Here is a 21,263-nt window from a genome sequence, read left to right on the forward strand (position 1 = left end):
ATGAACATGATTTATACAATCCTCATCTGCATGCGGAAGCCACAGCAACTTTGTTGCATCGTTTTCAGACCTCAGCTAGAATAATGGGACAGGAGGGAGGCCATTTTAGGCCGTGTCTGATGAAATTTGTGGTGTTGCTTGAAGTATGCAGGATTGGAATAACAAAGATCTAAGTTGTCATGAGCCCCAGAGCCACATTTTCTCCATCATCATGTTTTTGTCCAAGAAGTTCTTTGTCAAAGAGGCTGTTTCCCATTACATCCTCCAGCACTCGCTAATTTCCTTAAGTATGCAACCAGACAGTGTAAGCAAAAGTTTCAGTTTTGGAACCATTTGTTTCAAAACCTTGCCAAGTAAGCTATCAATCTTCTGTGTTCTATAGTCCCCTTTCTTACTGTTATAATCCTCTTTTACTACCCACTGGCAGTTCTTATGGCATATGATGAAGGGAAGAGCCTGATAGGATACATAGTCTGCTCTGATTTCAAGAGTCACTATGACTTTGCAAAGACTGCCCTCAGTCAGTGTGTAAGCATGTCTTCTCCATTTATCCATTTTAAAGAAGCCAAGAACATGCCTAATAGTTGTGTAAGAACCTAGAGTTACACTCATTTTGTCTTCTGGTAGAGACTTCTCTTACAATTCTGACTGCATTTTTCCTGCATATTTGTGTTTAATGACCATCCTATTTGTTTCCCTACAGAGATACATAACAGTCTTGTAGGTTTGCTCCTGGCATTTTTCAAACTGCCTCTAAGTTCAGAAAGGAGAAACTAGTTAGATGGGGTCTCTTGGATATGTTTAGCTCTGTTCTGAAAAGTATTTAGAGCATAATCATTTAGGAGTCCAGTGAGCAGTGTCACTTGTGGACTGATGTATGCCGAACAAAAGGAGTCCCATTTAGGTTTCCTTAAGATATGCATAATCTGTTGGTATGAATATATTTTCCTTCTTTTTGCCCTCTATTTCTGTGAGTTTTCTTTGTACTGATTTCATTCAAGTTTCCAGGCCTGATGCAACGAGGTTCTTGATGTCTCCAATTCCTAATAAGTCAGTGGGAGTTAAAGGCCTAATAATGCATCCAGCTATCCAGAACAGCTGCAACACACACGGTCAGTGGCAGCTTCTGCTTATGCAGCTGCAGTAGCAGCTGGTTTTTTTCCATACCCCAAGGCAGGTTCCTGGGATGGTGCCAAAGTCGCCCTGACCCACTGATGGCAGTTGAAGCTATTCGCTACCTTGAAGGAACAGGCCTTTTTTGGCTCTTCTCCTTTTGACTGCAGAGGGAAGGGGGTAGCTGTTGCACATGAAAGTTTCAAATTGTTGTTTTGAGACTAAGGGTATGGACAGATGTGGGGAAGAAAATGTGCTCTAATGGAAGCTGTGCTCATTAGTTGACCTGGCTCTGCAGCGTCAGTATAGATTGGGCACTTCAGCAGGGCTTTTTGGTGCTTTCAGCTAAAGCTGATTCAGTTGGCTATTAGATAAAAATGCTAAAAAAAACCCCACTAAAACGCTCAATCTCTACAGACATGGGGAAAGCTGGGTACAATTAACACGCTGCCTCTTCTGGGTATATGCTGGGCTTGGCATGGGACGCGCCAACTTTAAAGTAAAGCATCGTTTTGGGTTTTTTTCCCATGTCTGCAAGCAGCCGCAGTGAGCAACTGCTCTGACCAGTTAATGAAGATACTCCTTCAGTTTGATACGAGATATTTTGAATTTTAAAATAAATATTTTATGGTAAGATAAAGAAAATAATCAGCTATTAAATATATCTGACATTAAAGAAAGGTAACAGTGCTAGGAATGTCAGATTGATCTCTGGCTCATTATGAGAATTAGTAAAATAGCCATGTGTAATGAGATTTTTTTGTTCTTTTACAAATTACAGTAAAAGGGAACATGGGTTACAAATCCTGGGTCTGGTTCTGTTTTAGTTACACCATTCAAAATCTGTTGACTGAATTGAAGCTAAGACTAATGTACATTTTTACAAAAGGAAGAGAATTTGCCAGTCACTTCCTTTTTTTTTTCCCCATGTCCTTACTTTATTACTCAGTAGTAACATCTTATATTTTTAAATATCTAAGTTTCTTTCTAAGAAAAACATTTTCCAACTATTTAGTTGGTCTAATAAAAGATGCAATATTCACCCAAAGAATCTTGTCTGCCTATGTCCTTAGACCAACATGGCTACAACCTACACCCCTGCAAGTTTTTCTGTTACATATGTTGCTAACTTTTTATATTTGCATCATCTTGGAAAAGGAAATGACCTAGCTAGTTTGGGTTTTTGTTTTGGATTTTGGGGGTTTTATGTCATGTTTTTAGTGAATTATACTTTCAGATTTTCATGCACTAGGTCAGTATTGCAAACATGTAAATTTGTGAGCAGCTAAAACGTGCTAATTTGCCATTTCTTAACAATAGCAATCCAACATATAAAAACAAAAGACTTCAAGTGGTGTTCAAATATAAAATCTTTTAATGATTATTTACTTTTAATGATGACAAATTATCATAGTAGATGACAAATTATAGTACATTTTCTATCCAAAACTGTTTTTATGGAGACTGTAGATAAGTGTGTTCTTGTATTTTGACATTGTTCTACTTTCTTTATGCTGGGGGCATGTGTACGCTTTACTATGGAGTTGACTAATTAGCTCCACAGTAAAGCATTACTGCGTACACGTGCAATGCTTTTAGATCGAAATAAACTAATAAACTCCGTCATAAGATAGTACTGCCCAACACAAGTGCTATCCTACAGCGGAGTTATTTAGTGCACTGCAACTCACGTGTAGACAGTGACTGGGGTTGGCTGGGGCATGAGGGTGCTACAGTGCAGGGGCTGCCTGCCAGCTAGCCCCCGCACTGTAGCACCTTTGTGCTCCAGTCAGCTCCTTTGCGACACATTGAGCCAAGGCAAAGCAGCTCTGGCCTGGAAGGCTGACCCTCCCAGGGCCCTTGCTAGCCAGGGCTGCTCCAACCCAGTTCAACATGCTACAGTCCTGGGCATGCGTGTAAATGCTGCACCCAGGAGCAATAAACTCCAATGGAAACTGTGCCAGAATTTATTCAGACACACTAATTACACATGTAGATACACCCACTGTATATATAATTAACTATTTGATTTCAACTACAATAACATGTTTGCTAATTTAAGGTTTCCTAATATGACAGTTTGTCCACAAAAGAGGCAGTATGGTAACTTCAATTCCTTTGGCTACAGATTATTTTCTTGCTGTTGCTAATATGAATGTGGGGCAGGCATCATGGGAAAACAAAAACTTGGAACATTTATAAAAAATGTCTCTTTTTGGCAGCTTTCAGTTTTCTTTGTTGTTTATATCTTAAAATGTTGCTTTCATATGTTTCCTGTTATTCTGCTCTGAAATAACTTCCTGAGATTTCTGAAGCACTCTTATTATAGGGTCTTTAAGCAACAGTTGAAAAATCATCTGGTAGGCAAAATCCTCAGGACCAGAACCTTCCCAAGTTGTTCTGACTTCCAGAAAACAATGGATTCCACCCCCCGCCCCATTCCGTTTTTGGTTCCAGACCATGTTAGCTTCTAAACACTAGATTACTATACACTTAAGATGTAGTATAGATTTAAGTTTTCTAAAATTTACTTTTTATACCCAACATAGAGACTTAATTTTTGAAGACAAACTTCTCTTAGTTTCCAGGAGACAAGTAGATATTTAATAAGTGAGAAAATAAAGTCTTACTTGTACTTGTTTTTGAAAGGTTTTATTTTCTCCTTTCATTAATGGCTGGCCATGACAAATTTCTTTCATCGGTGCCAGTGGAAGCTGCAAGAAGAAAGGGGTCCTTTTGTGTGTTATTTCCTACCTGTGCATCTCTTCCAAGCTTCCACTCATTATAGCAATCTCCATCTCTTTCATGTTGATTCATGTATCAGTCAAAATGCAATCTTTCAAATGAGCTGAAATTAAATATACATTGAAGTTTATCCTTCACTAGGATTTTTTCCACTTCTGACTAGCCCATTCTTAGCCTCCACTTGTCAGAGAAATGACTAGGGTGTGAAAAACAGGCCATATTCAATTCAGATTCAGCCCGAATTAGGGACAGTGATTCGATTCGTTGATTTGGATCACTGTCCCTAATTCGATTCAGCTGAATCTGAAGATTTGAAGCTGATGCAGACATAGACACAGCTTTAAATGTTTTTTCTACATACCTCGAGGTACCAGGTGCAACTCATTAACACTGCAAGGTGGGGCAGATGGAGTGTCCCACAGGAGTGCAGAGGGCCCCCTGCACACTTGGCAGCAGACCTGGAAGTGGACTGGAAGTACTTCCAGTCCACTTCTGGGTCCGCCACCAAGCATGCAGGGACCACCCCCACCTCCCCCAAGTCCCCTTCCGCCTCAGCGATTGGCCACGGGGGGGACCCCGGGTGCCCTCCCAGAACCAGGAGGCACCAGTCACCAAGCCTGGGGGCCCCCCCAGCACACTCCTTGGCAGACCCAGAAGCGCTTCTGGTCCACTTCCGGGTCTGCTGTTGAGCGCACTGGGGACCCCCCTGCACTTCTGTGGGATGCTCCATCCACCCCACCATCACAGCATTCACAAGCCACCTGGTACCTAGAGGTATGTAGAAAAAAACATTTAAAGATGTGTCTATATCCGAATCGCCGAATCTTTCCGAATCAATTCAGAAAGATTAAAGGGTCTCTTGATTTGATTCTGATTCAGAGATTCAGCCACCGAATCAGGCCAAATCTCTGCCAAATCGAATCGGGGACCAAAGCTTTGCATAGCCCTAGAAATTACATCTGCCTGTTTACTGCTCTAACCTTCCCACCCTTTTCACTTTGAAGACTTTCCATCCAAGAGCAATGTAGCTTCATTAACGTTTGTAGAAATCATAGCCTGAATCGCTCATAGCTTGAATTACCTGTATACATAAACTAAAACAAGTCTCTTATATTCATTAGTGTTTACTTGGCAGTGCTTCCTCTTGCTTTTCTCCTTTTTACATTTCACTTTACTTTGTCTGGGTGTATTGTACTACTCATCTGGCTACTATCCCAGACACTCTGGATGATATCAGTCTATTATGATGCCACTGGAGTATAAATACAACTGTAAACTGTAGGTCTGCCAAGCAAAATCATTTAATAAGCCTTATAATTTTATTTGAGAGGTGACTCTAAAGGATATATTCAACTGTTGGTGTCTGTGAATTTCCACATGTAATGTCCATTAATGTTAAGCTAATATTTAGCAAGTGCTTTAATATTGGGAACCACATGTTATAATGGAGATTCTCCCAGTTTTGAACCTACACTTATTTCTTCTTCTTGGTAACAATTGTGTTTATATGGAAAAATATGATGTCCACTGTCCTAATTTCTAGGTCACTTTGCAATGTGCAGTTTTGTTTGTTTTTACTACCCATGAGTTTGGTATCCTCTGCACATTTGATCATACAGAAGGGAAGCTATCACCATGGAGAGCTATGTAATTTGTATTTGGGGAGAGATATGCTATTTAATTTTTAACTCTGCTTAATAAAAAGGGTACTGTCAACACTAAGAGTGTTCAGAATACAAAGTACCTACTGTTTAAAAACTCCCTGGGCACTTGTACATGCAACAATGTCATGATGCTCACATGATGAAAATTTCCCTTTGTGTGGCTTAATGGCATTACACGTACAAAAGTTTTGGTGGTTTAAAATGAGTTTGTATTGTTGCAAACTAAACTACATCCCAGTGTAGTTTAGTTTGCAACATTGGAACTTGGAATGTTGTAGCCACTAGCTCGCCTCCTGGCCGCAGGAGAGGCAGGCAGGTTCCGCAGAAAGAAAGGATCAGGCCCCTCGCTGCTTCTGCCTTCAGCAGGCTCCTGCAGCCAGCAGGACACCTGGGGCTGCCCAGGAATGGGCTAGCTTGCTGCTGGGGCAGCATGGGGAGAGAGCAGGAAAGCAGCTGGGTGTGCTGGCGGCTAGAGAAGAGGACAGGAACGGGACATAGAGATACCTGGGTGGGCTGCTTGCTTCCTGGAGTCCACTCAGGCTTCCAGCACCCCATGCACCATCCCCGCCACTTTCTCTGGCCTCCAGCACACCCAGCTGCCCTTCTGCCACCTCCCTGCAGTGCCCCAGGGGCAAGCCAGCTTGTTCCCGGGCAGCCCCAGGAGTCCTGCCGGCTGCAGGAGCCTGCTGAAGGCAGAAGCAGTGAGGGGCCCAATCCTTTTTTTATGCAGAGCCTTGCCCACCTCTCCTGTGGCCAGTTAGCAAATTGGCAGGTTAGTTCTACCCCCTGCTGCAGGAGAGGTGGGCAGGCTCCACTAAGGGGCGGGGAAAGGATCAGGCCCCTTGCCGCTTCTGCCTTCAGCGGGTGCCTGCAACCACCAGAACATCATATGTACAGTGTTGGAAAAATAAAACCCACCTTTCAATTTAAGGGGAATAGAATGCAAACCTAAGACCTAAAACCATGTCATGTGTACAAGTGCCTCCTAGTGTTTCACTACTAGGACAGAAGTAACACTGCAGGCTATCAGAAAGTGTTCCACAGCCTACAGAGTGAAAATTAATGCAGTAAACTCTTCGGAGAGTAAATGTCTGTGCAATAGACAAGCACAGATGCACTCACATTATATATATATATATATAAGAGTCTTCCAACTGAGACAGGGCCTGAAAATTTAACGAGAAAAAGGAAAAAAAAAGAATTAAAGAAATGAAAAATCCAGGCCAACTGTACCTTTCCAAAGAAGCAGAAAAGACACATATATAATTTTGTTTCTATTTGCTGGTCAGCACTAAAGGAGAAGGGGGTTGGGTTGAGGATGAGAGTGATTGTCTTTGTTGGGTTATTTTTTAACTTTTTTGCTTTTAAGTGATCACAGCTATGTTTTCCCAACAGAAGATACAGTACCAAAGAAGGTGGTGTGCCACTTCAATGGAAAAACATATGCAGACGAAGAACGTTGGGACATTGACAGCTGCACACATTGCTACTGTTTGCAGGGTCAGACCCTTTGCTCCACTGTCAGTTGCCCACCTCTCCCATGTATAGAGCCTATCAATGTTGAAGGAAGCTGTTGTCCCATGTGTCCAGGTAATAAGAACATAGCCCTAAATTGGACAAGTTATGTTGTTTTTCAAGATTGTAATCAGCTTTTGATATAAGCTGTGATTCATACAGAGTGCTGCATATTGAAGATATCAGGAGTGTTGCTTGTATCACAAAAAACAGCAGCACAGGATAATTAAGGAACTAAATACTCATTGTAGATAGGCAAACACTGTGCAATAGTATAGCTCCTACAAACTGTGAATTCAAAAATTAACTGCTTGCTTTTCCTCGCCAACTGACTTCTTCATAAATTTTGGGAGAAGAGGGGAAAGCAAAGCACGATTGTCAAATGGAAGAAGAAATATTTGTATTCCTCTGTAGATCTACAGGTGTCTGGCATTTCTTTTGCTCCACAAATTGGGAATTTCTTCCTAAACTGATTTTATAAAAGACATACTTTTGATACAATGGGACAATTTCTTATATATGTCCAAGTGAATCAACAAAGGACTTTGTTGCAACTTCCTTATTCTGGTCCTAACCTATTACTGCAGATTTGTACTTTTATTTCTGTCAGTTGATAACAACCTCTAAAAGACCATCTGCCAGTTGAGGAGCTTCAGCTCTTCCCTTTTCAAACCCATTATATATCTCATATATTGGGAACTCCAAATGAGGTTGTAGTAAGAGGTATTTAAGACAACTCTACACCAATTGGGAAAGTTCAGCTGTGTTCTTGGCCTTTAATGTTGGTGGAGTGGGATTAATGGGAGCAGATTCTTGGAATCTAAGTAATATGACACAATATATTACTACAAAATATTTTAACCAAAAAAACCCGCCTCCGAGGGCTGTTCCATACAGTTCTCAATGGCATAATAGCACTGGGCTATAAGCAGTAGTATCCTGTACAGTATGAAATAAACAGCAACCTATAACCTTCCACATGTGTTCAGCAAGCAAAAATACTCTAGCAAATAAAAAAGAATTGATAGGAGTAATGATGAGGGCTTCCAAAGTAGCAATAAGATCCAGAGGGTTAAAAGACTACCGATCCAAAAAAGCCCAGAACCCACATGTAGATACAGCAAAGTAGTGATGATTTTATGATTTATTGAAAAAGTATTTGTCCTATTTGCAGAGATGTATGTACCTGAGCCCACCAACATCCCTATTGAGAAAACAAATCACCAGGGAGATAATGAACTCGAAGCACCAATTTGGCCTACACCCAGTGAAAATGACATTGTCCATCTCCACAGAGGTAAGAGCTGACAGAAGTTGTTAACTGTACTTTGTAAGGTCTGTACTTCCTCCCTATGTCCATTTGCTGTAGGAAGGAAGCTAACAACTAGCTTTTTCAATATGTTTACAAAGGTCTAGGCATAATTTCTGTAGGATAAATACAAGAAATAATGCAATTTATCATTTTGAAGTAGAAGCAAAATACCTAATAATCTTCTGTAAGCAGGAAATGCATGCCTATGCTTTCAATTTCTACTTAAATGCAGAAAAATACTCCTTTAAATAAGCTTCAGCTTGTAATATATAATTATGTAATGTTATCCTGATAAGAAATATTGGCAAAGCAAACTAAATCCATTAAAGTACTGTATAAAAATGTATTAAATTCAGTCAGTTTGAGTCTCCCATTTGCATTAGGTAGTACTTATTCATAATAGTAAGAATGAATGACTTCAGTGGCAGTATCATCTTGAGAAAGTATAGCACAACTGGGCACTTAACCAAAATATTTGTTTAATAAGTTCTTTCAGTTGACCACTATACAAATGTATTAAAGTCAACACAAATTTCATTACCTTTCTCTCCCTCTCCGACTATGATTGGTGTTTTCTTCTTCAGATAGGTGGTTTGAGTGAAGTTACTGAAGGAAGAATTAGGTTGGCATTTTATTCTGAAAATATTGAGCTTTATGTCCCATTAAATCCATGCAAGAGTAAATTCTGCTAGTATGGGTCATTCTGAGAAAGTTCTATTTCCTACACATTCATATTGTTGAGATCAACAAGTTCCATTTCCAGAAACTTGTAGTTATCATGAGAACTAACAGTTGCACATACACAGAAGGCCCTTTGAGTACCTGGGGCTAAACTCACAGGCTAAGTACAAACAGTCAAACAGCCTAAGGCTAAATTGATTCAGTCTTTGCAGGTTAGTCTAAGATGCAGAGATTAAACTGAGAAACAACTGAACACACATTTACTTTTGAATCAGGAAATACAGTCACATGCCTGCAGTTGCTCAGGCCAGAAGCTGGGTGGGTGCTAGAGCATGGCTTTCTGGCACGTAGCCAGCATGGGTTGTGTGTTCACTTCTTCCTGCTGCCCCCAAGGTCTCTGGGATTTGCAGTGCACTGTCACAGCAGCAGGACTCTGCAGGGTTGCTCGTCATTTCCTCTTCCTGCTTCCATGTGACTCTAGGATTTGTAGAGTCACCAAATCCAGAGTCACAGCGGCTAGCAGTAACTTTCAATAAGTTTGGCGGGCAGGGCAACTCTGTACTCAGGAAGGCAGATTTAACCCCTCTCCATGGCCCCAGACCCCAGCTGGGGTTTGCTTGCGGGGGAGGGAGGGAAGGAAGGGAGCAGTCCCTGCCTTCCCATGCCCCACCCCCCAACCCTTCTCTGCTGGAGCAGGCTACAGAGCATGCTGGGGGGCTCTGATTTAACTTAAACCAAGGAATGGTTCTGGGACAGGTTTCATTAACTGGTTTGATCTAAATCATTGAAGTCTGATACTACATTCAACTAGGTTTATTTTAAACCAGTTTCAGCCATTTTGAAACTGGTTTATTTGCACCGGAAGTCTGTTCTGTTACAAGTTCAAACCAGTTTCTGATCCCTTAAACCGATTTATGTGTAACTTCTGTCCCTAGCCAGAGATGAGGACTGGAATCCTCATTTTTGACCTGATACTCAGTAAAGAACCAGAAGGGACAACATAGTACTATGATGACGCACTCTAGGAGCCCTGTCTTTCTACAGCTATAAATCTGTCGTAACCAACTTTTGTCTGGGGTTCATTAGCTTCAGAAGATGTATCAAAATGTTTTGATTCATACTGATAGCTATGACACAGAGCCTACAGTATTAATGCAGACACTGCTATATGCATGTCGCATAGCTTTCTGAGTAAAGCCAAAATGCATGTGTTAAATTATAGTTTGCTAATTTAACCTCTCTATCAAAACATCTGTGAAGTTCTATTCATCACAACTTTTCTAGGTGGTGAACAGCCTGGTGAATCCAAACCATCTCCATTCAGCTGTGGAATTACCAGGCTGCATAAAATGACTTGGATTCAGATTAGATTAGCAGCCTTTGTAGTACCAGCATAGCATCTGGGGGAGATAAATGCCAACAGTCCCATGGAACAAGTGTCTGGTGTGGTGAATGGTGCTTTGCATAAGAAGTTGAATGAATATTCATGTTAATAGAGCTGATATTTTGCTTGAATTGAATGCTCTCAGTATTTCTTAACAGTTTTTAGTAAACATCCAGTACAGTGGGTTGCAGGAAAAAAATACTCCTCTCTGAGAAATACACATGTTGCTGTTTAGCCACAATCAGCAATAGCAAAATTTGCATAATTGTAAACAGAAAAAAACACACTTTTTAAAATGTTTTTTATACATATTTTACTCCATGTGGCCAGCTTCTTTTGGAAGAAGGCAGGGTACATATCAACCTTACAGGCTAAGTAATATATATATATATATAGGCTTTCAATAAACTCCAGCTCACTTCATCAGATGCTGTCTGATGAATCTGATGAAGTGAGCTTGAATTTATAAAAGCTTGTGCTCTGCTTAGTCTGCAAGGTTCATCTCTAGCCTGCCCTCTCCGGACTTCAGACTAGCACAGCTAACTACCTCTCTCAGCTTTTGGCCATCAGTATTTACTGGCTGATTTGCCCATGACCTGAGTATCATTGTGCTTCTAACTAAGATAAGTGACCCCAACTGCTTCTCAGTTCCTGCTCATCTCCCAGGGCTAGGAATGGGAACTTACAGTATCAGCTTCTTCATTCACTGCAGTTCTTAGTTATGCAAAACATTGTAATTAGTACTTAATTGCTAGTTATTTATTTTAGAATTAAGATTTTTAAAGTTTCCTTTTTTGTTTAGAAGGAAATTAGCTTCCTTGTTTTCCAGGGACTTAGCTCTGAAATTGTGATCAGTCATAACAATTAGCACAAATCTTTAGGCTTTAAAAATTGTTCTTATACAAAGCTAAAATGTCTCACAGTGATGGCTCTCCAATGCTCACTGTGTCCAGAAGTGGGGTAAGTGTAAAACATTTCCTAAAACTGAGATGTCAAATGTACAACCCACAGGCAAGTCCCAGCCAAGCGAGCCACTTCTTCTGACCTATGGAGCTCCTTGTGGGACCAGGCATTAAGAGGCAGGGTCCGCTGCATAGTATGCAGTAGGCATGTGCAAAGCGGCTAGTATTCGCTTCGGATTCAGCTGACTCAGGGGACAGTAATTCGATTTGGTGATTTGAATCACTCTCCCGAATCGATTTGGCCAAATCTGATTCAGAGATTCGGCTGCTGTCGAATATCAGAATCACACAGGCCCCATCCCCCGCAGATAGGGAAAATTCTCTTACTGAACAGGTCACTGTATATACCTCCAAGCCCTGAGAGGCCTAAAGCAACAATTTCTGAGCATTCATTATCTAAAAGCATTCTTGGCTGCCTCTTCAGTTCAGGGCATTGAAGTAGCCACTCCTAAAGGTCTAGTTTTGTCTGGTAAAACCTTAGGCAACAAGAAGAGGAAGGAGCACTGGGACCACAAGAAAAAGAGATCTCAGCCCTCGGTCTCTTCCTCAAGAAGCCACAAATCCTTTCAAGTCTTACAGATAAAGGGTAGTACTAAGCCTAAAATACATCCAGACAAGCATCTGTCACCACATCTTAAGCTTTGGTTCCCTCAGTACTATTTAAATTTTCTGGTACTAGTTTTCTAACCCCAATCTATTTGAAACCATCTCCCCTGGTACCAATGCCGTCAAAAAAAAAATCAGTCCTTGGCATCAAAACATTCCATATTAAAATCCTAAATGACATCTAAAAATCTACTATCTCATCAGTACCAGACTTTCCACTATTAACAGTGCTAAAGGTGCCTCCCCCATGACTGCTCCAACACCAGTAATGTGTACATCACCAACATCAGCCACAGCATAAGAAAAATATGGTACAGCTCCTTTTCTTTTTAAATAAGAAAAAAATAATTCTCCTTTTCAGGCTCTAAGGTAGTAGAGAGATGTCACTGACTTACTCCTTTGAGTCCAGATATTTAGCTCAGTTTAAGTCTGAGAGAGAATCTAAAGTTGCGTTTCAATACCATAGGTCAGTGTTTTCAACCTTTTTCATTTGCAGACCCCTAAACAAGTTTGAATGGAGATACAGACCCGTTTTCATTTTAAGTGTGGGTACTCACATACTTTTGATTGATCATAGTCCTCTTTTGCAGACCCTTTAGGCATAGTCTGCAGACCTACAGGGGTCCACAGACCACAAGTTGAAAACCACTGCCATAAGCAAACAGGCTGAAGGAGGTATGCTGCCCCCTAGTATCCCACTCCCCCTGGAAAACCATTTGCTGCTTCTGTCCTTCCTTTCTCTCCCTCCTTCACCTGAAGTCACTCAGTCACTTCAGCCTGGTCATTTGGCAAATGAACAGATTGTTCATGGCTGTAATGAGGAATCTCAAACAGAGTATCAACCTGTCCTGGCTCAAATAGTCTCATCATCACTGGATAAAGATATAGTGCTTGTGTCATCTACTTCCACCTCAGGTGACTGTAAGACATTCCAGAACATGTTGGAGATCCTAGGTGAGGATTCCAGGTGAAAAAGAATCGCACACAATTTGGGATCTGCTATGTGCCCCGTTACTTGGATGTCTTGCAGAGCCCATCAATAAAGTATATAAATTGCAATGGAGGATGCCTGCCTCTCTTGCACCAACATCAAAGAGAACAGACAGTCCATCACTACGTTACTTCCTAAGGTTTTGGATAATTTCACATTCCATGCTAGGTTCATTGATTGTTTCTATGGCAAACAAAACTGGTCAAAGTAAACACAGAATACAGTCAAAAGACAAGGAGCCTGAAAAATTTGATTTGTTTAGACAAAAAAGTGATTCGCCATCTAAATAAGAGCCACTAATTAGAAAACCCTGTTGGCAAAATAAGACTATCTGTATTAGACTTTCATGAGTAAATACATAGAAAGTCTTCCTCAAGGCAACAGGGAGAACTTCAATTTACTGAAGATCAATGTGTGGCATGCACATCTTCAAACAGCCCTAGATACTGTGGATACAGGCTCCAATTCCATGAAAATCTGAATTGCTATAAAGAGATCTTAGTGGCCACATAGTATGGAATCAATCAGTTTCATATAACAACTGAGGATCTTCCACTTGAGGAATTTTAACTTGTATGTGCTAAAACAAGTGAGACCTTAGACTCTGAAATCCAGTTCCTTACTTTAATCAGAAGAGATTCAGCATTGACATTTGATATCTTGCTCAGCACAGAAGCCAAACTTGCTTACCTGGCATACCTAGACCAAAGGCTTAAATACCCATACAAGGGTTTGAGTTAAGAAGTTTCTCTCTCTCTGTGGGTACATAATCCAAACTATAATATAGCTCTGTGTGTGTGTGTGTGTCTATATACTGCTTATGGCATGCTCTGGTCTGCTAGATTAAGCAGCAAGTGATGTAATACAGTGATTCATTTCCTATGCAGAAGATTTCTAACTTCACAGAAACTCTTCCAACTTATTTCCTAGCAGGAGACAATTGAAACATAAAATGGACATCATCAAAATAGGCATATTCTTATCCTGATGTTATAAAACATACAATATGAAAGGTTTTATTTAACCAGGATTTGAGGAATAAATAGATGCTGTGGAACTATCTTTGCATCCTTCCTGGACCCTACATTGATCAGGAATTGGCAGGACCAAGCCCCCAAAAGAAATAAAACCTCAAAAGGTGTATAAAAAGGAAATATACCTGTTGGAAATTAAACCTGATCAAAAGAGATAAAGATGCTCTTACTACCTTTCTTATTCCCAGCAGCTACAATATTTAGAAGAGGATGAACATGAAAGGATAGTGAATATATATATAGTGGTTTACCAGTCAGATAAATTAATAATAAATAACAATTATTCTTGCAATTACTTATCTATCTATATATAAAGAGAGAGAGAAAGATGTAAAAATAGAGAAATTCGTATATCCACACATACATGAATAGCTGCACAAAAATAACATTTCGTCCCCATCCCCAGAGCGACCAAAAAGCCTAGCTATGTAAAGTAAATATGAGCTAATAGATCTGACATGTGCTTTGGCTCGATATTGTGAAACATTGCAGCTTTTCGAGATTTTTATACCAAACTAAGAACTGGATAGAGTGCCAGATAATGAGTGCTGTATCGCCATGTATATGCTGTAATTGCACAAAGCACAGTTAAATGGAACAAAAAAGCCATCTGTCATTCTACTTGGCAAATTACTGTTCCAGTCACAGTTACTTGTTCATACAAAACTAAGTTAACAGATACTCCTTTCCCCTCTCACTTCTACTTGTCCTGTCCCTGGAGCTCATTATAGGTATAGGCAAATCTTATAGATCCTTCCATCAGGTCTGTACCTTCACCATAAACTACTGAATCCATTCCAAGCCCCAGACTGTTCAGATGTCTCCAGTTGAAAATACAATTATCATATCCAGATAAGGGCCATTGATTGCACCAGTCAGTGTAAGATAACATTTCAGAACATAGATAACAGGGGGAAAAAGCACAAAGCCAAAATACTGGTAGGTGCTAAGGCTGGTACTTTTATAATCCTATTCTTGTTTATGATCCAGACAGAGCAGGATCACTTAAGATTTATTACTACTAACAAATGTTCTTGTTCATACCTTTCAGACATGAGTCATCTTCAAAGTGATTATAGAGAAGGCAAAGGACCACAACCAAATGAAGATACATCTCTCAGCTCTGTTGCTTGGGTGACAGTTCCTATCATGACTGCCCTGATTCTTATAATAGCCCTTCTGCTTGTCAATCAGAAAAAGCAGTGGATACCTGTGTCTTGCTACAAAGCCCCAACAAAGGTACAGTGAAACTTTTATTTGTATAAGTCTCCATTTCTGAAAAACAGGAGATTACCTGGAATGTATTTCAGGTACATTTGATCAACTTAATGTCAACTTAATTTTTTCCCTGCATCTCAACCCATGTTGCATTATTTGTCACAGGCCAGCTGGGCACTATGAGTATACTGTATCAGCCACTGGGCTGTTTGGTTCGGGATCGAGGAAGTGATGTGTTGGGAGTGAAGCAATGACAAGTTTTACTTATGACAGTAAAGATGAATTTTACTTATAACAGCAAAAGATATAGTTTGCATGTATAGCAGTTAATAAAAAGTTAAGCTAATAAACAGATAACATAACAAAAAAAGTTAAAAATTGACAGTGATAATAAAACAGAGACACAAATTAACGAAGAGTTCCCACTTGGTTAGCAACTTATCGATAGACCCTCAGTGTCAGGTACATGTCAAGTTGATTCAGCAAAGTCAGGCATCCCCAATCCATGCTGTCAGAGGGAGATACCGGGGAGAATCCCTCAGTCAGGATCTGGTCCTCACTCAGACTGGAAGTAAGAGATCCGGGGGCATGGGACAGCAATGACCATTATGTTCTGTCCTTCCTGTTGGTCACTTAATGTGCGTGTTCTTTTATATCCTGTCTATGCTAATCTGTTGGCTTTAGAGCCACTCACAATCTTACCTTATAGCTGTTACCGTATGGGGTTAAAAGTGTTAGGAATTATTATAATAAGTTACTGCCCAAGCTTGGGTTTACCCAATGAGCAGATCACACCACATCACTTTGAGGTCTGAGATTAGCATGTTCCCACCCACCCAAGTTCAACCTCCTAATGTTAATTATACCTTGTGGTTAGGTTCGTTAATTTTACTGACTCTAAGCAAAAATTTGTTAAATCAGCTAAAGCTGCATTTATTCTATAGCGCTGCTTTATAAAAACTTATGTTGGTCTTATGACCGGTACAAACAGTTTTATATATATTCTTTACAGGTTATACTCCAGACAGGCAGGAAACATTTACAGGAAGTCGTTTCATAAAGTCTATTTTAGCCAATATTTTCAGATGCCTTCAAAAAGCAAATTTCTTTTGTTATAAGTTGCTCGTTAACCCTTCTGGTTCTAGCCATCACAATTATTTCATAACACTTGTACTCAGTTGCTATAATAAATTATTTCTTGTGTAATGAAAAAATGAAAAAAATGAAAAAATAAAAATCACCAATTTGCCGCTCAATATGAATTTTCAGGAACAAGAACCAAGATCAGCAGACATACAAATCTGCAGTCAAAGATTCTTCTGTGTACATAGTTGGCATAGTTACTATAGCTCTCATCTACTTTAAATTTGCCCTCAAAGGATAGTTATTGTGTATATGTATCAAAACATTTTCAAATTTTCTGCTAACTGCCATCTATACTGCTAAGACAGAAACCTCTAAGACATGTTTAGGGTATAAGTAGATATGAATTAAACACCATTATTATTGATTGCAATTATAAAAATGAAATTGTATGAAAACTTGGAAATTAATAGTGAAAAAACACTTGAAACACTATAGAAAAATCATAGGTATGGTTGCACAGAAAAGCTTCATTTTGACTTCGGTATTAAAGTCTATTTCATACTAGTTCACCAACACTCCATTCATTTCTACATACCATAGACCAAGCAAGTGCATCTCATCCTAATTTATTATATGGAACACAACTTTACCGTATAAAGATATACAGAACAAAAGCTGTTGATACAAAATCCATTGGTACTCCTCAGTATTAGCATATTATGAATGTATAAATCATCTAACTAGAAATACTATGCCATTAAATGGTCATTAACTGATGATAGTTTTACAGTCTTTTAAAATGGCTGACCTGCCCCATCATGCTCTTTGAGAAAAAGCTAGGAATACTAGGAATCTCTGAGAGCATCCTGTTTCTTCTTCTCCAATGACAAAAATAGTAGGTGGCAACCATTTTGAAAAATGTCATTTCATGGTAGAATTCTCTAGAATAGTAATCTTCCATGGCTACTGGAGGGGGGGGAAAAAACTTCTGGTTAAAAAGAGCAATGCCAGAAATGTCCAGTAAGCCTTAAAATCTTCCAATTCAGCCAGCACATTCATTTTTAGGGAGTTTTAATGCAGGGAAGCTTGAAGAATCTACATTATTCCGTTTATGATCATTTGAGACAGAAGAGTCTGATGCAATATCTGAAATGTCTTAAAGGACTGGTATTAAAATTCAGAAGCTAACTAATGGATTTGCTTGTAAATTTCAGAAGAATCATTCTGTACCTGAAAGTAACTGCTGTAATTTTGAGAGTATATACATTATTCAAATGTAACAAAGAATCTCTGTTTAAGTTCAAATTCAACTTTTTATATGGACCGTGACAGTCCATGACTCTTAAACCTGAATGGTGTTTTTGTTCACTACCTTGTCAGTCATGTAAGAAGAACAGAATTTTTCCAACAGACTGCAATCACAGAGCACTGTCCAAAAGAAGTATTTTAGGAAAATGAGAAAATGGATAATATCTTAGAGGACAGAAGTTTGTAACTCCTCCTGCTGATGGATGGAAAGATTTTTACCCTGACCCGAGTTTTGGTGAAACATTGATCAACTGCAAGACAATTCACTACTAAGCTTAAAAAAAGCAAAAAGTTATCAATGAAGCATTTGTACAGCCTAACTGATGTTAACACATGCCCATAAGCAAAAGCCAGGAGTTGGTTGCCAAGCATTCATTTTGAATGAGGGTCATTCTTTTTCATCTTTCAAGCATAGTCATTAAAAAAACTAATCATCTGTTCCCATGTAGTTTATTATTCCTTTTACGTTGCTGCCTACTGAACAAAATAATATGCCAGAAGATATTTTTGAGCAAGTATGAGTTGCTGAAGCCAGTGATTTCGATTCTGTGGAGTCCCTTTCTCCAGTGGATTGATCCTTGGAGTTTCTAGGTCACATCATGTCTCACTATTTCTTTCCTTCCTTTTTGCAGTCTTTCAACTTTACTTCCTATTTACTTTTCTCATATTACTATCTTTTATCCATGGTTCCTTGCCCCTACCCTGACCTGATCTCTCTCTTCAATAGTCCCACCACAGCCTTCTGTCCTACATATGTCTTCTGTCCTTCAGCTGGTGCCTATTCTCTCTTTCCTTACAATCAAGATGCAAGTATTACAGCATGTATAGGGGTTCAGTGAAATGCTATTAAGTGAAAACAGCCAGAAATGGATTGGGGGAGAAAGAACACAGAGCCAGGTCTCAGTCCCCTGAAGCTGGAAAGAAGGGTAGGCCTTCCTTTCAGGGGTGTTTGCTGCCTCTTTTGCAGGAACTTCAGTACTGCTACACCTTCCCTAATTTAGCACAGAAGAATTTTAAAATGGCAGATCTTTGCTCTGTTAATACCCTGCTGTCGTGTCACTTGAAATGTCCTTATATATTAAAAAATGTAACCTTGTTTTGTTTTTTTACAAAAGAATAATTTAATTCCTTATAGGACCATATTTTGAACTTTCTTTACATGGAAGACCAGTTTGCTCCATAACTGAGCCTCTGGACTTTAGCAGGAGTCCTGCTCTAGGGTAAGGTGTTACCACTTAGATGTCAGGTTCTGGTGCCATTATTCCTAAATTGGAAGGGTTATTTAATATTATTTGTGTGAACAAGAGGATAAAAGTGGCAGATCAGATTTGCTATGTAGTTAATCTCTTAGAAATCTTGTTTTAATAGAACAATAGTTAGAAAAAAATCTATTTCTTCATTCTTATTTATTATAAAAGCATCTTTGTTTCAGTCTCTAGCAGCACTGTAGTATGTAATACATTCCAGGCAGAATGCGGAAGCCATTTATAGGCAAGCTCTTCTTTGTAGATTTGTGAATTCACAAAGGGTCAAAGTTTATTAAAGATCTTTATCATAAAACATCTTGTTCTGAGAGTTGCTTCCTCCAGTAACCTTCTGATTCTTCCTCCTGCTCTCTGCTGGGTGATGGGATACTTGCTAAGAAGTGTAGACAACTAGGAACCATCTTGGGCTTCAATTCAATGTATGGAAAGGTACTCATGCCATGCTTCGCTCCTTAAGAAGCATATCAACAGCAATACTTAAATACCACCATTGTTTGCCATCTATTCTTCTCCTCTTTCACAGTCATTCTTAAATATGTATTTGTGCGTATATATATACACACATGCACACACGTGTGTAATGATGTGCACATCAGACAAGAATGCAAATAACAGCCCTGGCTCAGGGTCATTACAATCCTAATACCTGATGCTTCCCTTTGCTTTCTGGCAATTTTGTTTGGAGCAGTCCTGGGTCTCCTCTTTGTCATTAGTATTCCAATAATTCAGTGCCCATTACACTTGCTTTGTGGGACATGATTTCCCTAGCTACATAGACACATTGAGTGCATTGCAGTTCAGCCAGCTTTAAGCCATATGTCTTAATAATTCTCACAGTATAAACATATGAGCAACCATACTGAGAGAGAAATTAATTAGGAAGTCCTTTATAATAGTAATAAATCAGGTTGCCCAGATCAGCAGGTTTTGATCTGTTGTTCTTTTTGAAATCTTGCCTTCAGTGTTTTAGTCACTTGAACCACACAACTAAATCCAATAAACATGGGTTTTTTTCCCCCCAAACACTGACAGTTTTTAAATAGAAACACTTCCTTGAACCATGGGCAACCTATGTGGAGAAAGCAAAATGAGAAGGAATCATTGCAGGAACACTGACTATAAAATTTACTCTTACACAAATGAGGTTTTACTTTATAGCCAAAGAAAACAAAACTCTGCAGAATAACTTAGTACAATAAAGCATTCAGGTGTAATATTAAGAAGCAATTCAACACACCAAAGCAGAAGCCGGTATGATAAATGAAAGGATATAAAAGAATACAGCTAAATGAGAAAATGTAACATAAACAAAAAAGGCTTCTGCTATATCAGACTGGGGGGAAAAATAATTAATTTAAGACAAGTTGTGCTAAAGTATTAAAAAATGAAGAACTAAAAACCTGGGAAACCCTTTTGCTCTCTAGTAGTATGAGACCACATTAATATTAGGTTTTTTTCCTATTTAAATAGGTATCACTAAAAGCTGTAAAACAGTAAATTGATTTGTTGAACAAAACCTGTTTTCAGATATATCTGTTAGGACAAGCACAGATTCAAACACAGTCACTTCTTATCTGATCTCTACAACTAAAACTACGTGTTCATCTAAATTTTTTCCCCTATTGTAACATCAATTTTGTGTAGTTGAGAGTATTACATGCACAGTAAATAGTTTTCAGGTCTGGTAAATGCTGTACCTTCTCTTTGACATTTATCTGAGTTGGCAGACATTTACTGTATGCTGTATGACTCTATTGAACATCATGATGTAAATAGTTCCATCTAATCCAGGATTTTCTGTTTCATTTTTGAGCTGTGCAAAACTGTATTGAAAACATTTTTAAAATTAAGTAGTACTAAGATTACTGTATTTAATTTATCCTCTAAACTTTTTATCCTGCTAAAGACCATTTGGCAACAGGTTATATCCATTCGGGGCAGATCCAGAGGGGTGCAGTAGAACCCCCTTTTGAACTGGACCACTACATGAGAGCTTCTGGGGATTTTTTTAAATTCCCAAAGCACATAAGAATCCAACCCCCCTTCCACTTTATACTTAGAGGCACATCTGCTCCCCTTCCCATGGCCCCCACTTCCACCTGCTGCTGCTGCTTTCCTCTCTGCCTCTGGGGCAGGGAAACTTGTGCCAAAGCTACTTGTGCCTGCTCCAGCCAGTCTGCATGAGGCCTGGGCTCAGCTGGGAACAGTGGCAGCAGCAGTGATGGATAGATAGGGTGGAATCCCTCACCCTGCCTTGTCCCCCTACATCCCCCTTTGCCAAATCTTGGATCTGCCCCAATATCCATTGGTACTGTTATCACAGTAGGGAATCAACTATTTGAACCGTTAACAACATGTAATTTTTCTGATGCTGGAGAA

At 39.4% G+C, this 21,263-nt stretch overlaps 1 protein-coding gene across 1 annotated transcript in view; it reads left to right on the forward strand.

Annotated features, from left to right (window-relative positions):
* CRIM1 (cysteine rich transmembrane BMP regulator 1) overlaps nucleotides 1-21,263 on the forward strand; it is a 359,396-nt gene that overhangs the window by 333,322 nt on the left and 4,811 nt on the right. The window contains exons 14-17 of the mRNA XM_025197632.1: nucleotides 1,002-1,112; nucleotides 6,918-7,112; nucleotides 8,212-8,334; nucleotides 15,059-15,246. Of these exons, the coding sequence (XP_025053417.1) occupies nucleotides 1,002-1,112; nucleotides 6,918-7,112; nucleotides 8,212-8,334; nucleotides 15,059-15,246 (617 nt within the window). The remainder of the gene's footprint in view (nucleotides 1-1,001; nucleotides 1,113-6,917; nucleotides 7,113-8,211; nucleotides 8,335-15,058; nucleotides 15,247-21,263) is intronic.

Source organism: Alligator sinensis, unplaced genomic scaffold, assembly GCF_000455745.1.
Source record: "Alligator sinensis unplaced genomic scaffold, ASM45574v1 scaffold489_1, whole genome shotgun sequence".
In the NCBI taxonomy this organism is placed as follows: Eukaryota; Metazoa; Chordata; order Crocodylia; family Alligatoridae; genus Alligator; species Alligator sinensis.